This window comes from Lissotriton helveticus, chromosome 2_1 (genome assembly GCF_964261635.1).
Source record: "Lissotriton helveticus chromosome 2_1, aLisHel1.1, whole genome shotgun sequence".
Classification (NCBI taxonomy): Eukaryota; Metazoa; Chordata; class Amphibia; order Caudata; family Salamandridae; genus Lissotriton; species Lissotriton helveticus.
Window position 1 is genome coordinate 1,902,320,266 of NC_136059.1, and position 16,559 is coordinate 1,902,336,824.

Consider the following 16,559-nt stretch of genomic DNA (forward strand, 5'->3'; position numbering starts at 1 on the left):
ATTAATTAATTAATAAACAGTTTTATAGAGCACACGGTTGTCCAAGGGTGTTATGGTGCTAACGCAAGGTAGAAGGTAGAAAGAGAAATTAGAAGGCATTGAAAAGCCATGTCTTGTGTTATCTGTCAAAATGGTCCTCCTAAGACATATGTCATAAAACTGATGGGATATACTTCCATACCTTAGCTGACAAGTAGGTGAATGAGCGGGTCTCTCTTTTAGCAACCAATTAAGTTATTTAACCACTTGGCTGCTAAGGGTGTTCGATGAGCTCCATTGACTTTCCATTGAAATCAATGGAAAGTCCATGACGAGTTACCCTTGTCATTAGCGCTGAAGGGGTTAAGATATCTGGATATTGACTGTAGACGGGATATCTTTAAGATCATATGGGCAGCAGCATTCTGAACAATCTAAAGACGGTTGAGCACATAATAAGGTAGGCCCAAATAAAGTTCATAAGCATAATCAAGTCTGGACTATGATTCTGCGAGTCTCAGTGAGTCGCAAATCCAGTTTATTAATGAGTGAACGTAGTAGGGAGAAACAAAATCCGGCCACTGACAGAATATGGGGAGTGGAAGAATAACTCACGATCGAATTCTAATCACAAATTTTCTGCAACAGAAGTGGGCTTTGTTGGCACTCCTAATTCAGTAGGTAATGCCAACAAGGAGAGATCACACTGCCTGAATAAATGTAGTTAAAGTGCTAATCGTCACTGATATATATACACACATGTATAGGAAACTGACCCTCCCCAATATAAAAGACAACATTATCAAATCAGAGTTTTCAAATGTATTAAATATATCACAGAAAGTGAAAATGTTTGGAGGTTAATACATGATGACGAAAACAATGAATGACCCAGGCGCACCCAAAACAGCAACAACAGAATTGTTTATACAGACCAGTGCATACCCACACATACACATACGTCCTAAGATATATAGGTTCAACAAATTCTCAACATAAACATTTCAATAAAACAATAGCCCCCTTTGAACAACACAGTTATATTGGGATAAGGGTATCAACTCAGTGTCATTTCATCACTAGAAAGCAATAGTTGGTACAAATCATTTAACAAGATACATTTCTTGTTGACATTATTATTTGAATCAGATGGAAACAAGAACTGCAAGGCCTACGCGCGTTTCGGTGGGTGACCCCGGTGTGGGTCTCACCTTCTTCAGAACTAGGCTATTGTTTTATTTAAATGTCTATGTTGAGAATTTGTTGAACCTATATATTTTAGGAAGTATGTGTATGTGTGGATATGCACTGGTCTGTATGAACAATTGTGTTGTTGCTGGGTTGGTTGCGCCTGGGTCATTCATTGTTTTCGTCATCTTGTATTAACCTCAAAACATTTTAACTTCCTGTGATATTTTTTATAAATTTGATAACTCTGATTTGATAATTTTGTGTCTTATATTGTGGAGGGTCAGTTTCTTGTACGTGTGTATATATATATCAGTGACGATTAGCACTTTAACTACATTTATTCAGGCAGCGTGCCAACATGTATTACACCAATTCTCCAGAGTGTGTCCAAAAAGCAGGATTTTTGTTTTATGAGCATTTCAGACTGCTCTTATGTATCCAGTTCACCACATCAACAATGATCCATGATTCAAAACTACTATACTTCATATTGGCGGGAGTACCCAGGACTGAGAGTCAGAAACAATACTGCATCTTTAAATTGTTGGTCATGTGGATCCTGTTGAACTCTGAATGTTTGGTGAGTGAACTCTATATTTCGTACAGCCGAATGATATAAACTTTCAGGGCAGAGTCTTTCTTCTGGGCGCTAACAAAGCAACTGAGGAAGAAGCTGAGGTTGGCAGCAATACTTAGTAAAAGAGACTGACAGAAGCCAAAATTGATAAGGCCCTGCATCAAAGACTGGTAAGAAAGATCAGTAACATGGTGAAAATAACAAAAGGAACCCAGCAAAGCGACGCTCACGAGTTGCAGCGATGTCAGCATGAAAAGAAGCACTAACCTGGAGTGCTACTGCTGAATCAGTCCTGGAAAGGAGACATTTCCATTAATCATGTCAAATGTAGAAAAGAATGCAGGACTGCAGCAGACAAAAGAGGATCACTGAGAACCATGTTCAGAGCTCAACTGGTTCGGGAGCTGCGTAGAGTAGAAGAGGTTGTGAAGATCTGGAGTGTGAGACCTACAATGAATGCACACTTTTAATGTTAGACCTCCTTGTGAACAGCATTTTAAATGGGAAGACAGGGAGCAGTGGAGCTTTGAGTGGGGTGCTCAGGTAACTATTGAGTGCCCTGTTTGACCATCATGAGTTTATCAAAACAAAATCATGGCAGGAGGCAGATACCTGGCATCAATGACTGACCAAAAGGGTGAAATGATGAATGGGAACTGATGACATGCAATAAGGAAAACCCAGTCATAAACCAAACCTGTATCCAAGGGCAAAATGGTGTAGGCCATGGCTGTGGAAGACTTATATGCACCTCCAAATTAGGCAACACCATCATCTGAAAAGGCTGCACTGATGAGGACATGCCTATTGCACTTCGGAAAAAGTGACAGAAAACACAAACACTACATCTTTCTAGTCTACCCCTGTATACCAGCTCAGTAAACAAGAGGTCTAAAAAATCCTATAAGTAGGATTTCTTGAGGGTGATAGAAGGAAATCAACATATCTTCAAAAAGCCCCCACATCTGATTTGTGATATAGAGGGCAAAATGCCTGATTGGAAGCTTTTCTGAGGGTCTAGCGCAGAGTCCAGGGTCCAATCGTGATGTCCCGGTTAACCAGGTGAAACATACTTTGTCCAAAATCGAACTCACTGATGAGCATGAGCAGGACAAGCACAAGTTGGATAAACCTGCTTTGGTAGCCCTTCATAGGCCTACGGCAAATGTGGTTGTGTCAAATTCAAGTTGCATAATAATTCATGCATATAAAAGTCATGATGTATTTGTGGTATTGGTGAATGTCCAAGTAAATCTCCAAAATCACTCAACTAAGGTCTTGAAACAGTTTTATTTGCTCCCAAATATCACTGTGCTTCAAATTTAAAGTCTTCTCTCCCACACACAGGGTGGTCCACATAAAATGAGCCACAAACCTAACTTCGTGCCTTGGGACACCAGCTGGTGAGGATTTTATGTTTGTCCTACCAAGATTCTAGAAGCAACATAAAGACATCTGCAGTCCAGTCCTATGGAACTATTTCCCTACATTAGAGAGAGAAAGAAAACAACTTAATTCAGCACAACCTGAAACTGCATCTGTCCTGTTTATATGGCATTCCATGCGGCCTCATTTCTGTTTCTCTCTCTCCCTATAATTACCCTTATCACCTCCTTTCCCCCTTTGTCTATCCTAGATGACTCACACTTAGAAGAAGTCTACTGTCTTCACTGGCACTCTTCATGTTTGTAAAACGAAATATAATTAGGCAAGAATGAACTCAAAATAGAATGGTGAAAACACTTCAAGCTCCTTTTCCCTAAACTCACCTTTACTGCCAAGAAGTTCAGTCCACTCTCATTGGCAAGTGCCTTTGCTATCATTGTTTTAGAGCACCCTGGAGGGCCATAGAGGAGTATTCCTTTTGGTGGCTGGATTCCCATGCGGATAAAGGCTTCAGGGTGCTTCAATGGCCACTCCACAGCCTGTTTCAGTTTCAATTTCACGTATTCCATCCCTCCTATGTCTGACCAGGACACCTGAAAAAAAGAAAATAATACATAATGTGTGTATGTATAGATATGTGTGTGATTGTATCCACAATACTAAAGAGGAGACATAGGCCATCGTACTCTCATTTTGAAGATACATACACAGCAACACAAGCAACATATCAAGTACAGGAAGCCTACCTGTCCCCCTATCAGTTGCAATATCTGCTCACTCTACCTGGTGTTCAGCTTTGCCCCACCTCAGCTCCTTCATGTGCCTGAGCTGGTTTACTACCTTTAGTCTGGTCATTAAGGATGGGTCGACTGCTTAGTTAGTTTCAATCATTGGTAATTACTCGGGGCACAATCCACTCATCTTTTTTTGCATTCCATGCCACCTCAGACTAGAACCACCCATATGCAACACAGCCTAGATCCTGCCCCAATAGAAACAGTCCAGCTTAAACTGCCAGGTCATGCATCTTCTAAACAGGAGCACAAGCAACCTTTGGACCGGTTTTGCCTATTCTGTCTATACAGTAGAGTTGGAGTCTTGTGAAATTGTAGGCAAATTCGAACGCCCATATGTTCTATTGATGCTCCACGCGATTTTAAACACTGCATTTTAGTGGTATGCTGAAGAGATTAACAATATTCACATAGGTACATGTAAAATTGATTGGGTTTCTAGTTACAGAGACACAGGATTTTTAAGAGATGAAATATCGGTACATTTTTCTATTTGTTAAATACAGTTGTAATTGGAAGCTATTATTGTTAATATTACAGTTGCTTTGATTAGCCAGCGGTTGTTGTATATACCTGGTAGTTCTTGTCAAAATAGATACATTGATTTGCATTCATACATTTGGGCGTACATGGAGTATCTTTATTACTGTATTGTGTAAAGCTCAGGAAGGGGGTGCGCCAGGCCCCAATTTTGTTCTACCTGTATATTAACAGTTTAAGCACAGCACCTACAAAGGTAACCTGAGGTGGTTTCTTCATTGGCAAGAAAAAGGTCCCAGTCTTACTGTATGCCAATGATGCTGTTTTAATCTCTAGAACTTTTAATGACATTAGTATGCTGTTCCAGGATTTTTGTTTTAACCTTTTAAGGGGTCCCTCGGCCTTTCCACGAAACAGACTAAGACATTTACCAAGGCCTGCGGTAGGAGGTACCACAAGCTGCGTAACATATATCTGAAAGGCCACCCTGTGGTTTCTATGCATAATTTTTCATTTCTGGGTGATGTCTTCAATGCCACAGGAAATTAGGGATCCTGCACCACTAAGGCACAACACTGATTTGTGAGTGCAGCTGGGTATATCTATAACTTAGCCTCCTTTATTGGAAAAAAAACCTGTGGCCCTCTGCTGGAGATATACAGGAGCAAATGCCTTCCTAGCCTCACCTATGGGGCAGCTATTTGGGGATACTCCAATATCAAGCCCCTGCAGGGTGAACAAAATCGAGGTTTTAGGCGACTGCTTGTGCAACATCATTGTCCATCAAGAACTTGGGGCTGAGAACGTGGAGGATATGATCAAATTGGCCCCGCTTGCCCTGTGGTGCACAGTTTGGACAAATCTGAACACATCGTTTAACAGGGAGTAAGTAAGTAAGTAATATTTTATTGTCCGGTCAATTAAAAACTTTACAATTTCTCATTAAAAACAAAAGGAACAAAAGTTGCAGCAGCAAAGTTCATGGTTTAAGACTAATTTTATAACATTTCATAAAACATCCATGCATTATACTAACATGAATGATGCAGTTATCCATAATTGTTGTCTAATACAGTACATTAAGTGGTTTAACCTCTCAGTATGTTGACGGATTGCCAAGTGATTTGCTAATACTGTCCTTTTTCAGTTCCTAAGCATTTTTAGGAGGGAAGTAAAACTCTAGAAAGTTAAAATTTGATAAAACAAATACTCAGTTCTGAGTGGAGGGGCAAATGTGCAATAGGACAGTTGCTTTATGAACAACGGCAGTAGGAGGTTGCTATTGACTGTCATGCTGGAGCATATGTTGTCCGGGTGAAGGGCAACCTAAATATGTGTTGTTTGCTGTTAAGTGATACTTAAAAAAACTTTACAATTTCTCATTAAAAACAAAAGGAACAAAAGTTACAGCAGCAAAGTTCATGGTTTAAGACTAATTTTTATAACATTTCATAAAACATCCATGCATTATACTAACATGAATGATGCAGTTATCCATAATTGTTGTCTAATACAGTACATTAAGTGGTTTAACCTCTCAGTATGTTGACGGATTGCCAAGTGATTTGCTAAAACTGTCCTTTTTCAGTTCCTAAGCATTTTTAGGAGGGAAGTAAAACTCTAGAAAGTTAAAATTTGATAAAACAAATACTCAGTTCTGAGTGGAGGGGCAAATGTGCAATAGGACAGTTGCTTTATGAACAACGGCAGTAGTAGGTTGCTATTGACTGTCATGCTGGAGCATATGTTGTCCGGGTGAAGGGCAACCTAAATATGTGTTGTTTGCTGTTAAGTGACACTTAAAAAAACTTTTTGTTGCAGTGATAGAGCATACCGGTCGTTTATCAACCAAGTTTCTCCCCAGCCGCTTCCATAAAATGCACGAAGCGGCACGCCAGTTGAATGTTCCTTCCTCCGAGGCATGACATCACAGCTTGTACACAGGTTCTTATCTCCTTGCTTACACAGAATGGCTTCAGTAATTGACATCGTTCAGCTTGTAGTTCTCTGCAGATGCACAAAAGGTGTAATATACTTTCATTGGCTTCCTTGCATAAACAACATGTTAACTGGCCCGGCGATCGCTTCCAAGGGGGAAGGTGCGGCAATGATGGCAAGATGCCTATTCGGAGATGAAGATATTTTTCTTTCTTCCTCCTGTTCAAAACCTACGCCTAGGTAGGATTGCGGCGAGGACTTGACGTAGCTTTGCACAACAAACCATCCCTGGGTTCTTTCTGTGAATACCGCCTTGTCTTCTACTAGTGATTGTTTTTTCACTGTCTTATTTACGATTTGTTTAAAGCAATTGTAAGACCCTGAGGCTGCCCAAAGTTCCTCCAGGCCCAGACGCTCTCTTGATGCTGTCAGATTGTTCATGGCTGCACAGTCCCTCTTTCGATGTATTTCGTTCCATAGGTAAGAATTCAGTGGTCCTGCTTGAGCCCTTTTGATCCTGTACCAGCTCTTGGCAAAAGCTCCTTGGCGGGCTATTTCTTGGCTATTTAGGCCGAATTCCAACCTTATTTGGGCCGGAGAAACATACTTAGGTAGATTGAAAATCATTCTGGCCGCTCTTGAGACAGCGCTGTCTAGTATGGCCGCATCTCTTCCCCTCAAGTACTCGCTCCCATAAGTGATTGCCAGAATAAGCTTAGCTTGCCAGACTTGAAAAAGTGGAGTAAGATTTGGGTCGATAGTTATATGTTTGATGGATTTCATTGCTGCCGCGATAAGAGTTGCCTCCTCTTTTGATGACATGTTTTTGTGAGATGAATGCGCCTTTATTGTCTTTTATCACTCCTAAGTATTTGTAGTGGTCAACTACTTCAATTGTTGAGTTAGCCAGGGGCCAGCAGAACTTGGAGGTTTCCTTTCTTGGATGAATCCTCATTACCTTCGTTTTGTCGTAAGTGATGGTTAAACCATTATTTGCTGAATATCTACTGGTTGTGTCTAATAGATGTTTAAAGCCAATTGGGGTTTGACTCACCAGCACAATATCATCTGCATACAGGAAGTTGGAGAGTAGCAGCCCTCCTATGTTTGGCGCATGCAAGTTACAAGTGCCCAATTCAGACGATAGATCAGATATATACAAGTTGAAAAGTGTTGGCGCCAAGATGCACTACTGTTTGAGCGCCATGGTTGTTGGGATTTTCCAGGACACAAACTTACTATCTCCTAGTTTGACTTGGACCCACGTATTTGTGTGGAGGAGTATTAACTGGTTTAGGAGAGCAGGTGGTATTTTTATCTCCTTGAGCTTGTGCCAGAGTATGCTTTTGTTGATTTTGTCAAACGCTGACGAATAGTCAATAAAACACATAGAGGGTGTTTTGCTAATTTCGCCCCATCTACCAATAGGGACAGGGCAAGCATGTTTGTAGTTGTTCCTATGCCCTTGCAAAAGCCTGTTTGATGATGGGTATGATTGATTTATCGTTTGTCCAGGCAATGAGATCTTCCAGAAGTAGGCCAGCATAGTATTTCTCTTCGATATCGATTAAGGCCACCAGCCTGTAGCCGTTTGCTGAGTTCTTGTCCCCTTTCTTGTATATTGGGAATATGAATGACCCCCTCCAAGAGTCCAGGATGGTGTTTCCTCCTGGGATTTGTGCAAACAGCGGTGACAGTTTGGAAGCCCAGTATTACGGGTCTTTTTTAAAAAACCTTGGAGGAATCCTACTGGGACCCGAGGCGCCCTCCCGCTTGCCTTTAGCTATCCTGTCCTTAATCTGATGAGGTGTGAACGAAAGATACTCATTTCCTGGAGTAACATTGTGATTGGGAGGGATTGCCTCAGGAATATAGCGTCTGCTCTGCTTCTGATCAGAATTGAAATGACGAAGCAGATGAGAGGCCAAGCTTCTGCTGTTAGGTGTGAGTTGATTCTCAAGAGTGTTCGGGTTGGCTAGGCTGTTTATTGCGCGCTAAAATCTTGTGCTGTTGTTTGATTTTGAGTCGTGTAGCAGTCTAGCCCACAGATTTTTGTCCGAGTCCCTATTTGCCAGCCAGATTATTCTTTTCTTTACACTTTGAGTTGCGCTAGCTCCCTTTGTAAACTCGGATCATGCCCTCTACGCCGAAGCCTGCGCAGTGTTTTGTTTATTGCTTTCTTGAGATTACGGAGATGTGGAGTTTTGGTGATATGAAAGTGTTTGTCTTGATTGTCTGAAATCCTGTTTAACATTGAGGCTGGAAGAGCGCTTGCCGCATGCTTTGCTCCTAATGTTTTAATGAATTGTTCCCAGTGCGTTATCTCATTTCTGTCGGACTCCTCCCTTTGTTCCCATAATGACTACGCTGAAGCCAGTAGTTCATCTAGTTGGTTAGTTTTGAATTTGATTCTCCTGAAATTGTTCGTATATATAGACTCGGGGTCGTCAGCAGGTTGGTCTAGTGGTGATCCAATTATTCTTGTGGAGATTTCCTATGGCAGGTGGTGAGTTTGATCTTTGGTCCCTACCTGGAAGCCTGTTATCCTAATGAAGAATGATAAAGATACAAAGGTGTAGTCTATTACCGTGCTTGAGATTGTGCTGTGGAATGTTGCAGCCAGGGGCTGATCTCCTGGGAAAGGCTCATTTAGTGTTACGATGCTTAGGTGTTCCAGGTCTTTGACGAAGTTCCTAGCGAGTGCTGATTGTTGCTTCTTGGTACTCAGCTCCTGACAAGGACAAGGAATATTCCAGGCGGAGTGTTGTTCCTCGAGTAGCTTGTCCCTCGTCTGTGGCCCCATTACGTGCATGTTGAAGTCACCTGTCAACAGTAGATTTGAAGTTGGTTCTTCCAAGAGGAGCCTAATCATTTCTGCCTCCACCATTTTGGCACCTTTTATTTTGTCACAAGGATGTATAAATGGGTTTAAGAGTAGTATTTGTCATCTCTGTCGTCGTTTATCATCAAGATGATGTGCCTGATTTTGCTGCCAATGTGAGTTTGTGTTTTTTCTTAAATATCGATAAAGTTGATTATAAAAATAAAAAAAAAGAGTAGTATTTGTTGTATAGTATTCCCATCCCATATACTCACTCTGAGTGCTTTAATTGCATCGGTGGAAGATGTGAAGGTGTCAACATCTTCAGTCACTGTTATTGTTTTTATTGATGAGTAAATTGTTAGACCACCCTTTAGATGTCCAAATTTGGAGCCTCTCACTGCTGGAGTATGATGGGTTTTGAAGCCAAAGAAATGGATGGGTTCTTCTAACCAAGTTTCTTGTAGCAGGATGAGATTGAAGCCTTGAAAGTAATCCAGAAGGTCTTTATCCGATGTTTTGTTGCCCAGACCGTTTATATTCCAGGAGCAAATTCGTAAATGATGATTGCTTGGAGGTGGTTGTTTTATCCTGAGTCAAGTACTCTCCTCTTGCCGGTTTATTGTCCTCGCTAGCCAGGACCAGTCTTCCGACCTAATTACTCGGTGTTGGTCATTCTTTTCTGATGGTCGTGCGTCCGTACTGTGCGCACCTTTAAGTACTGATTGTGGCTGCAGGCCCGCTGATGAGATAGCTGTATTTGCATTTTTCTCTTTTGTTTAGGATCAATGGTTCCGGGTAGGCAGGCCTTTGATAGAGTAGCATTTTTATTCCCTATACTTTTAGTTGGGGTTCCTCATACAGGATCCTCCTCACTATTTCTTCTGAGGACCAGGTTGTCTTTGTGATTTCTCTGTCGAAAATTTCTTTGATGTTTTTAAATGCTATTCTTTCCAGATCGTGTGTACTTCTATCCGTGAAGTTTCTAATTGCTTGAATTAGATGTAGGATGTTCACTCTGTTAAGGATATCCCCATCATTTAATAGGGAGGTCATCCTAAACTGCCTTGTGTGTGACCATGGAATGAATATTTCTTGGTTAAAATATATTTGACTTAAGTTTGATTAGAGACCTTGGATAGGCCAGCACTTTTTTTTCAGCTCTGCTTCGATGGCTAAAACGGACGTAACTTGGGTTAAGAAAACTTTTAAAGCTCCAAGGCAGGGGGCGGAGTTTGCCGGGACGAGAGATGGCGGCGCTTTGAGTGAGCTCCTCCAAGGTGCCCAATAAATCAGACACATCCTGCGCTGAACAGTGCAATTTACTTGCCAGATGTAGAGCTAACCAGTTAAGGAAGCAGCGCCGCCGAGAATGAACTGTTCCCGAGGGGTCCGGCGCTCTGGATCGGTAGACGCTTGACAAAATGCGGGTGAGGCCTCCTACTTGTGACGCTTGACCAAACGTCAGCCTCGCGTGATGAGAAAGGCCGCGATGCAGAGCACGTTCTAAGACTGAGGTGAGACCTGGGGCCGGGACAGAAAATGAATATGCTACTTACCAGTATGCATCTGTTCTTGGCATGTAGGGCTGCTGACATTCATATCTATAGCATAGATCGCCGCCTAGTGTTGGGTCCGGATGATTGCACATTGTTGTCCTGGAAGAGTCTTCGAAGTATCACGAAATAGGTGGCTCCTCCCCTGGACTACAGTGCGCATGGGCATCGACTCCATCCCCAGATTGTTTTTAGCCATTGTGGCAAAGATGGAGTGTAATAGTGTAAGCGATGGCCATGCTAAGAGTAAGTGTTAAAAAGTCTGCAGCCGCTACAGGCGCCGGGGAGGAGGGCGGGCGATATGTATGTCAGCAGCCCTACATGCCAAGAACAGATGCATACTGGTAAGTAGCATATTCAGTTCGAGGCATGTGGGCTGCTGAATTCATATCTATAGCATAGAATACAGAGCAGTCCCTCCATTAACGGCGGCCGCCTGTGCCAGCTGCAGAAGTCTGAAAAAGCGTTTTAAGAACAGCCTGCCCTACAGCTGCCTGCTGCTTGGAGTGCACATCTACACAGTAATGTTTAGTAAATGTGTGTGGTGTAGACCATGTGGCTGCTCTACAAATATCTTCCAAAGGGATATTACCAAGGAAAGCCATAGAGGCCCCCAACTTTCGGGTGGAGTGGGCTTTTGGAGGGACCGTTAAAGTGCGCTTAGCCTTGTGATAGCAAATCTGAATGCACTTAACGATCCACCTGGCTATACCTGCTTTGGAAATGGGGTTGCCTTTGTGCTGGGCTGAGAAGGCAACAAAGAGTTGTTGTGATTTCCTAAAGTCTTTGGTCCTATCGATGTAGTACATCAAGGCTCGTTTGACATCAAGAGTGTGGAGCATTCTTTCAGCAACTGTTTCTGGGTTTTGAAAGAATGCGGGCAGTTCAATGGTCTGATTGACATGGAACTGCGAAACCACTTTAGGAAGAAATTTAGGGTTAGTGCGCAGCACCACCCTGTTGGAGTGAATTTGAATGAATGGCTCTTGTACAGTGAGCGCCTGTAGCTCACTAACACGTCGCAGAGACGTAATGGCAATGAGAAAAGCCACTTTCCATGTTAAGAACTGAATCTCACATGAATGTAGAGGCTCAAAAGGTGGGCCCATCAACCTGGTGAGGACCACATTGAGGTTCCATACAGGAGCTGGCGGGGTCCTGGGAGGGATGACCCGCTTCAGGCCTTCTAGGAAGGCTTTAATGGCAGGCACTCTGAAGACGGAGAGATGCTGCCTGTTCTGGAGATAAGCCGCTATGGCGGATAAGTGTATCCTGATGGAAGCGTATGCTAGATTGCATTTGTAAAGATGTAACAAATAGCAGATGATGTTGGGAGTGGATGCATCTAGCGGGTTGATGTTGTGTGTAGCACAGTAAATGACAAACCGCTTCCATTTTGCTGCATAGCAGGCTCTGGTGGTGGGCTTTCTTGCCTCCCGTATGATATCCATGCATTTAGGAGGCAAGTCAAGGTAGCCAAACTCTAAGACTTCAGGAGCCAGATCGCCAGGTTGAGCTGTTGCGGATCTGGATGCTGAATGTCGCCATGGCTCTGCGTCAAAAGCTTGGGCGTGAGGTGTAGCCTTTGATGCGGTACCACGGAGAGTTCCAGAAACGTGGTGTACCATGGTTGGCGTGCCCACGTTGGAGCAACCAGGATGAGAGTCATCGAGTGTTGCTTTAGCTTTCTTGCCACCAGCGGTATGAGAGGTGCTGGGGGAAAAGCGTACGCAAATCTGCCTGACCAGTTCATCCATATCGCATTGCCTTGCGACTGTGGGTGAGGGAACCTGGCGGCAAAGCTTTGGCATTTTGCGTTTTCCCTTGTGGCGAACAGGTCTATCTGTGAATGACCCCACTTCTGGAAGTACGGGCGGAGTACTGATGGATGTATCTCCCACTCGTGCATCTGGTGGCTGTACCTGCTGAGCAGGTCCGCCATTTGATTGTCCGTGCCTGGGAGGTGTTCCGCCATGAGGAAGATGTTCCTTTGAATGGCCCACTTCCACATGCTCTGAGCCAGATGAGACAACTGTGGAGAGTGTGTACCTCCCTGCTTCTGGATGTAGTACATGGCTGTCATGTTGTCCGTCCGGATCAACACGACCTTGTTGCACAGATGTACTTTGAATGCTTTCAGTGCCATGAAGATTGCCATCAGTTCTAGGTAGTTGATGTGCATCTTCTTTTGCTGTATTGTCCATAGTCCCTGCACTGTGTAATGGAGTACATGAGCTCCCCATCCTTGGAGAGACGCGTCCGCTGTCAGGATGATCTGTGGGACAGGCTCTTGGAACGGTCGGCCCTTGCAAAGGTTGTGTGGATTCCACCAAGGCAGAGAGTTGTATGCACGACTGGTGACCAACACTAGGTCTTTCAACTGTCCCTGAGCCTGATTCCACTGATGCGCTAAGCATTCCTGGAGCGGACGCATATGTAACCTGGCGTGTGGGACTATGAAAATGCAGGAGGCCATCATGCCTATCAACTGCATGAACACTCTCGCAGGAAGCGAGTGTTGCGGTTGGAACCGTTGGATTAGCGACTGGATGTTGTTGATCCGCGCTGAAGTTGGCTGAGCCGTGGCTGCCAGAGTATTGATCGTTGCACCTAGATATTGCCGCACATGGGCTGGCTGAAGGTGCGACTTTGGATAGTTCAGGGAGAACCCCAGACTGTGAAGAAGGTGAATGGTGTGGGACATGTCGGCGGCGCACTGCTGGGCCGACTTTGCCTGAACCAGCCAGTCATCCAGATAAGGGTAGACATGGATGTGTTGTCTCCTGAGGTGCGCCGCTACTGTCGCTAGACATTTGGTGAACACTCTGGGGGCTGTGGTCACTCCGAAAGGAAGGACCTTGAATTGATAATGCCGATTTTGAATGGTGAATCTGAGGTATTTTTTGTGTGATGGATGGAGTGGAATGGGGAAGTAAGCATCCTTGAGGTCTAAGGTTGCGAGGAAGTCTCCCTGATTGAGGAGCGGAAGAACCTGTTGCAGCGTTAGCATGTGGAAGTGTTCTGAGAGAATGTACTGGTTGAGGGGCCTGAGGTCTAGAATAGGCCTGAGGGACCCGTCCTTCTTCGGGATTAAGAAGTACAGGGAGTACACCCCTGTGCCTTCCTCCTCCACTGGCACGAGCTCTATAGCGCCTTTTTGCAGCATGACGAGAACCTCCTGCTGCAATAAGTGCAAATGCTCTGTGGACATAGGACGGTGTTTTGGTGGTATGTTGGGTGGAGTGGATGTGAGCTCCAAACAATAGCCGTACTGGATAAGTTTCCTGACCCACCTGTCTGTGGTGATGGTTTTCCAGACTGGCAGGAACCGCTGGAGCCTCCCCCGACAGGCGTGGAATGGTCGGGGGGCAGTGACAGGGCGTCACTGTTTGTTGGAGGCAGAGGAACGGGAGTTGTTGTTGCCCTTGCCTCTGCCCTTGGCGTTGTTGCCCCGATAACCTCCTCTATTCTGTTTGGGGTAAGAGGATTGCGCCCCACCTTTATTGAATTGTGTTTGCTGGGACATCTGGCCTCTGGAAACACCCCTATTGCCTGAGCGACGAAAAGTGCTCCCCCGAAACTGTTGGGATTGGAGAGCTCCCATGGACTTGGCAGTCTCGGTATCCTTTTTTATTTTTTCCAAGGTGGTATCCACCTCAGGACCAAATAATCTGTCAGGGTTAACTGGCTGGTTGAGGATGGTAGTTTGGATCTCAGGCTTAAATCCAGAGATTCTGAGCCATGCCTGTCGTCTTAACGTCACACTGGTATTAATTGCCCTGGCTGCAGTATCGGCAACGTCCAGTGCACACTTTATTGAAGCGTTGGAGATGAGCTTCCCTTCCTGGATAAGCATCTCCGCAGCCTCCTTATATTGGTCTGGGAGATGTTGCAACAGGGTCTCTAGTGTGTCGTAGTGTGCCCTGTCGTAGCGTGCCAAGAGTGCCTGCGTGTTAGAGATACGCCATATATTGGCCGCCTGAGCTGCTACTCTCTTTCCCGATGCTTCTAGCACTTTGGACTCTTTGTCCGGGGGAGGAGCTTCACCAGTGGTTTGCGAATTCGCCCTTTTGCGGGCATTAGAAACGACCAGAGAGTCCAATGGCAACTGGCCCTTGATGTAAGTGGGATCGCCAGGTGCCGGTCGGTATTTCTTTTCAATTATAGGGTTGACCACCCTTGCCCGTGTGGGCTCCTTGAAAATATCCGCAGCATGTTTGAGGACCCCTTTTAGCATTGGGAGAGTTTTCACAGTCTTTTCAGCTGCTGAAAAAGTGTCAAAGAGGAAGTCCACCTCCACAGGGTCAGCATGGAGTTCAACGTCGTGGTTCTTAGCCGCCCTTTCAATCAGGACATTGAATGCCGCAGAATCCTCAGTGGGAGACGTTTTGATATTGTATATCTGAGGGTCGAGAGTGGGTTGCTGATCCCCCTGGTCACCCTGGTCACCTGTGTCCACCCATGCGTCCTGTTGTGCATCAGGGTCAGCGTGGGTCGGGAAGTTGTATTCGTCATCCTGATCCCCAGCATCCTCGGCATCGGAATAAGTTGGCGAGGGCGTGGCAATTCTTTGAGTCCGAGGAGTTAATGGTTCGACCAAGACTGGTGCATCAGAAGCAGGCTTTTTGCGCTTTAAAGGAATGGTATACGACTCCAAAGGCGTCGTCGCCGTAATTTTTTGCTTGTAAAGCGTAAGCTTCCCAGTGTCGGCATCGATGAAACGTTCCGACTGTTCCTCCAGTAATGGTGGTCGATGCGTCAAGCCCCCAGCAGGGAGAGCAGGCGTCGACCCCACAGCACTGTGCGTTTTCCCTGCGGGCGCCGCCCGTGGTGCGAAGGCCTTCGGTGCCACCTTCGGCGGCAACATGAAGAGGAGTGGCGTCGATGACTGTTTCGGCGCGGAAGGCGTTTTGGGGTCTTCCGCCGAGGCCTTGTCCCTGATACGCTTGAGGGAGTCCGAGACCTGCTTCGTGAATGAAGCGGACGGTTTCGCCGACACTACCGACGACCTCGGTCCAGCAACGTTGGAAGACTCGATCGTCGACGACTTTGGCTGGTCGGTCCGAGGCGTGCCTGTGTTGGTTTCCTGGGCAACCGCTTTAGGGGCACCAACCTTTGGCTCGATGCCCTTGCAGGTCTTCGGCTCGACACCCTTTGTGGCCTTTGGTGCCGCGCCCTTGCTCGGCTTCGGCTCGATGCCCGATCTGGACTTCGGCTCGACGCCCTTGCTTGACGGAGTCTGGACGGCCTTTTGGGGCTTCAGCTCAACGCCTTTAGTCTGCTTCGGCTGGACAGATTTCACCGACTTGGCCGGGTCGACAGGCTTCTTCGGCTTGGGCTCTCCCGACACCTCGGAGGACAAGGGTGTCGACGGTGGATCAGAAGGTTTCGGTTTCGATTGCGCCTGAACCACTTTAGGTTTTTCGGACACCGAAGGTTTCACTTTCGGTTTCGATTTCTTTAATGGCGGCTCCGTCGAAGTGCCCGTAGCCGGGCCGGGAGGCGGGGCCGTGGATTTAGGTAGAAGGTCTTGGGTAAGGCCGATAGGCGATCCCTCGACCTGAGCCTTTGTAAGTGTTCGAACGGGGCATAGCTCGTCCTCTGAGCTATCTTCCATGGCCCCATAGGCCTCATCGTCGTCTCCTACCTCGTCGACGACGTCTGCTACGGGTAGGTCTTCGACATCCACTTGAGGGTCGTATTCGACTTCTTCCGCTGGAGGCGAAATCTGCAGGTGAACGTCGTGTTCGTCTGCTTCGTCGCTGTCAAAGATGTCCACCGGTGCCGGGGCCGACTGCTGGGCCTCCATGCGCGCCACGCGCCGAAGCCGAATCGTT

The 16,559-nt window shown here is 45.6% G+C and overlaps 1 protein-coding gene across 1 annotated transcript in view; it reads right to left on the reverse strand.

Annotated features, from left to right (window-relative positions):
* AFG2A (AAA ATPase AFG2A) overlaps positions 1 to 16,559 on the reverse strand; it is a 1,761,034-nt gene that overhangs the window by 1,196,190 nt on the left and 548,285 nt on the right. The window contains exon 11 of the mRNA XM_078676815.1: positions 3,517 to 3,726. Coding sequence (XP_078532941.1) covers positions 3,517 to 3,726 — 210 coding nt within the window. The remainder of the gene's footprint in view (positions 1 to 3,516; positions 3,727 to 16,559) is intronic.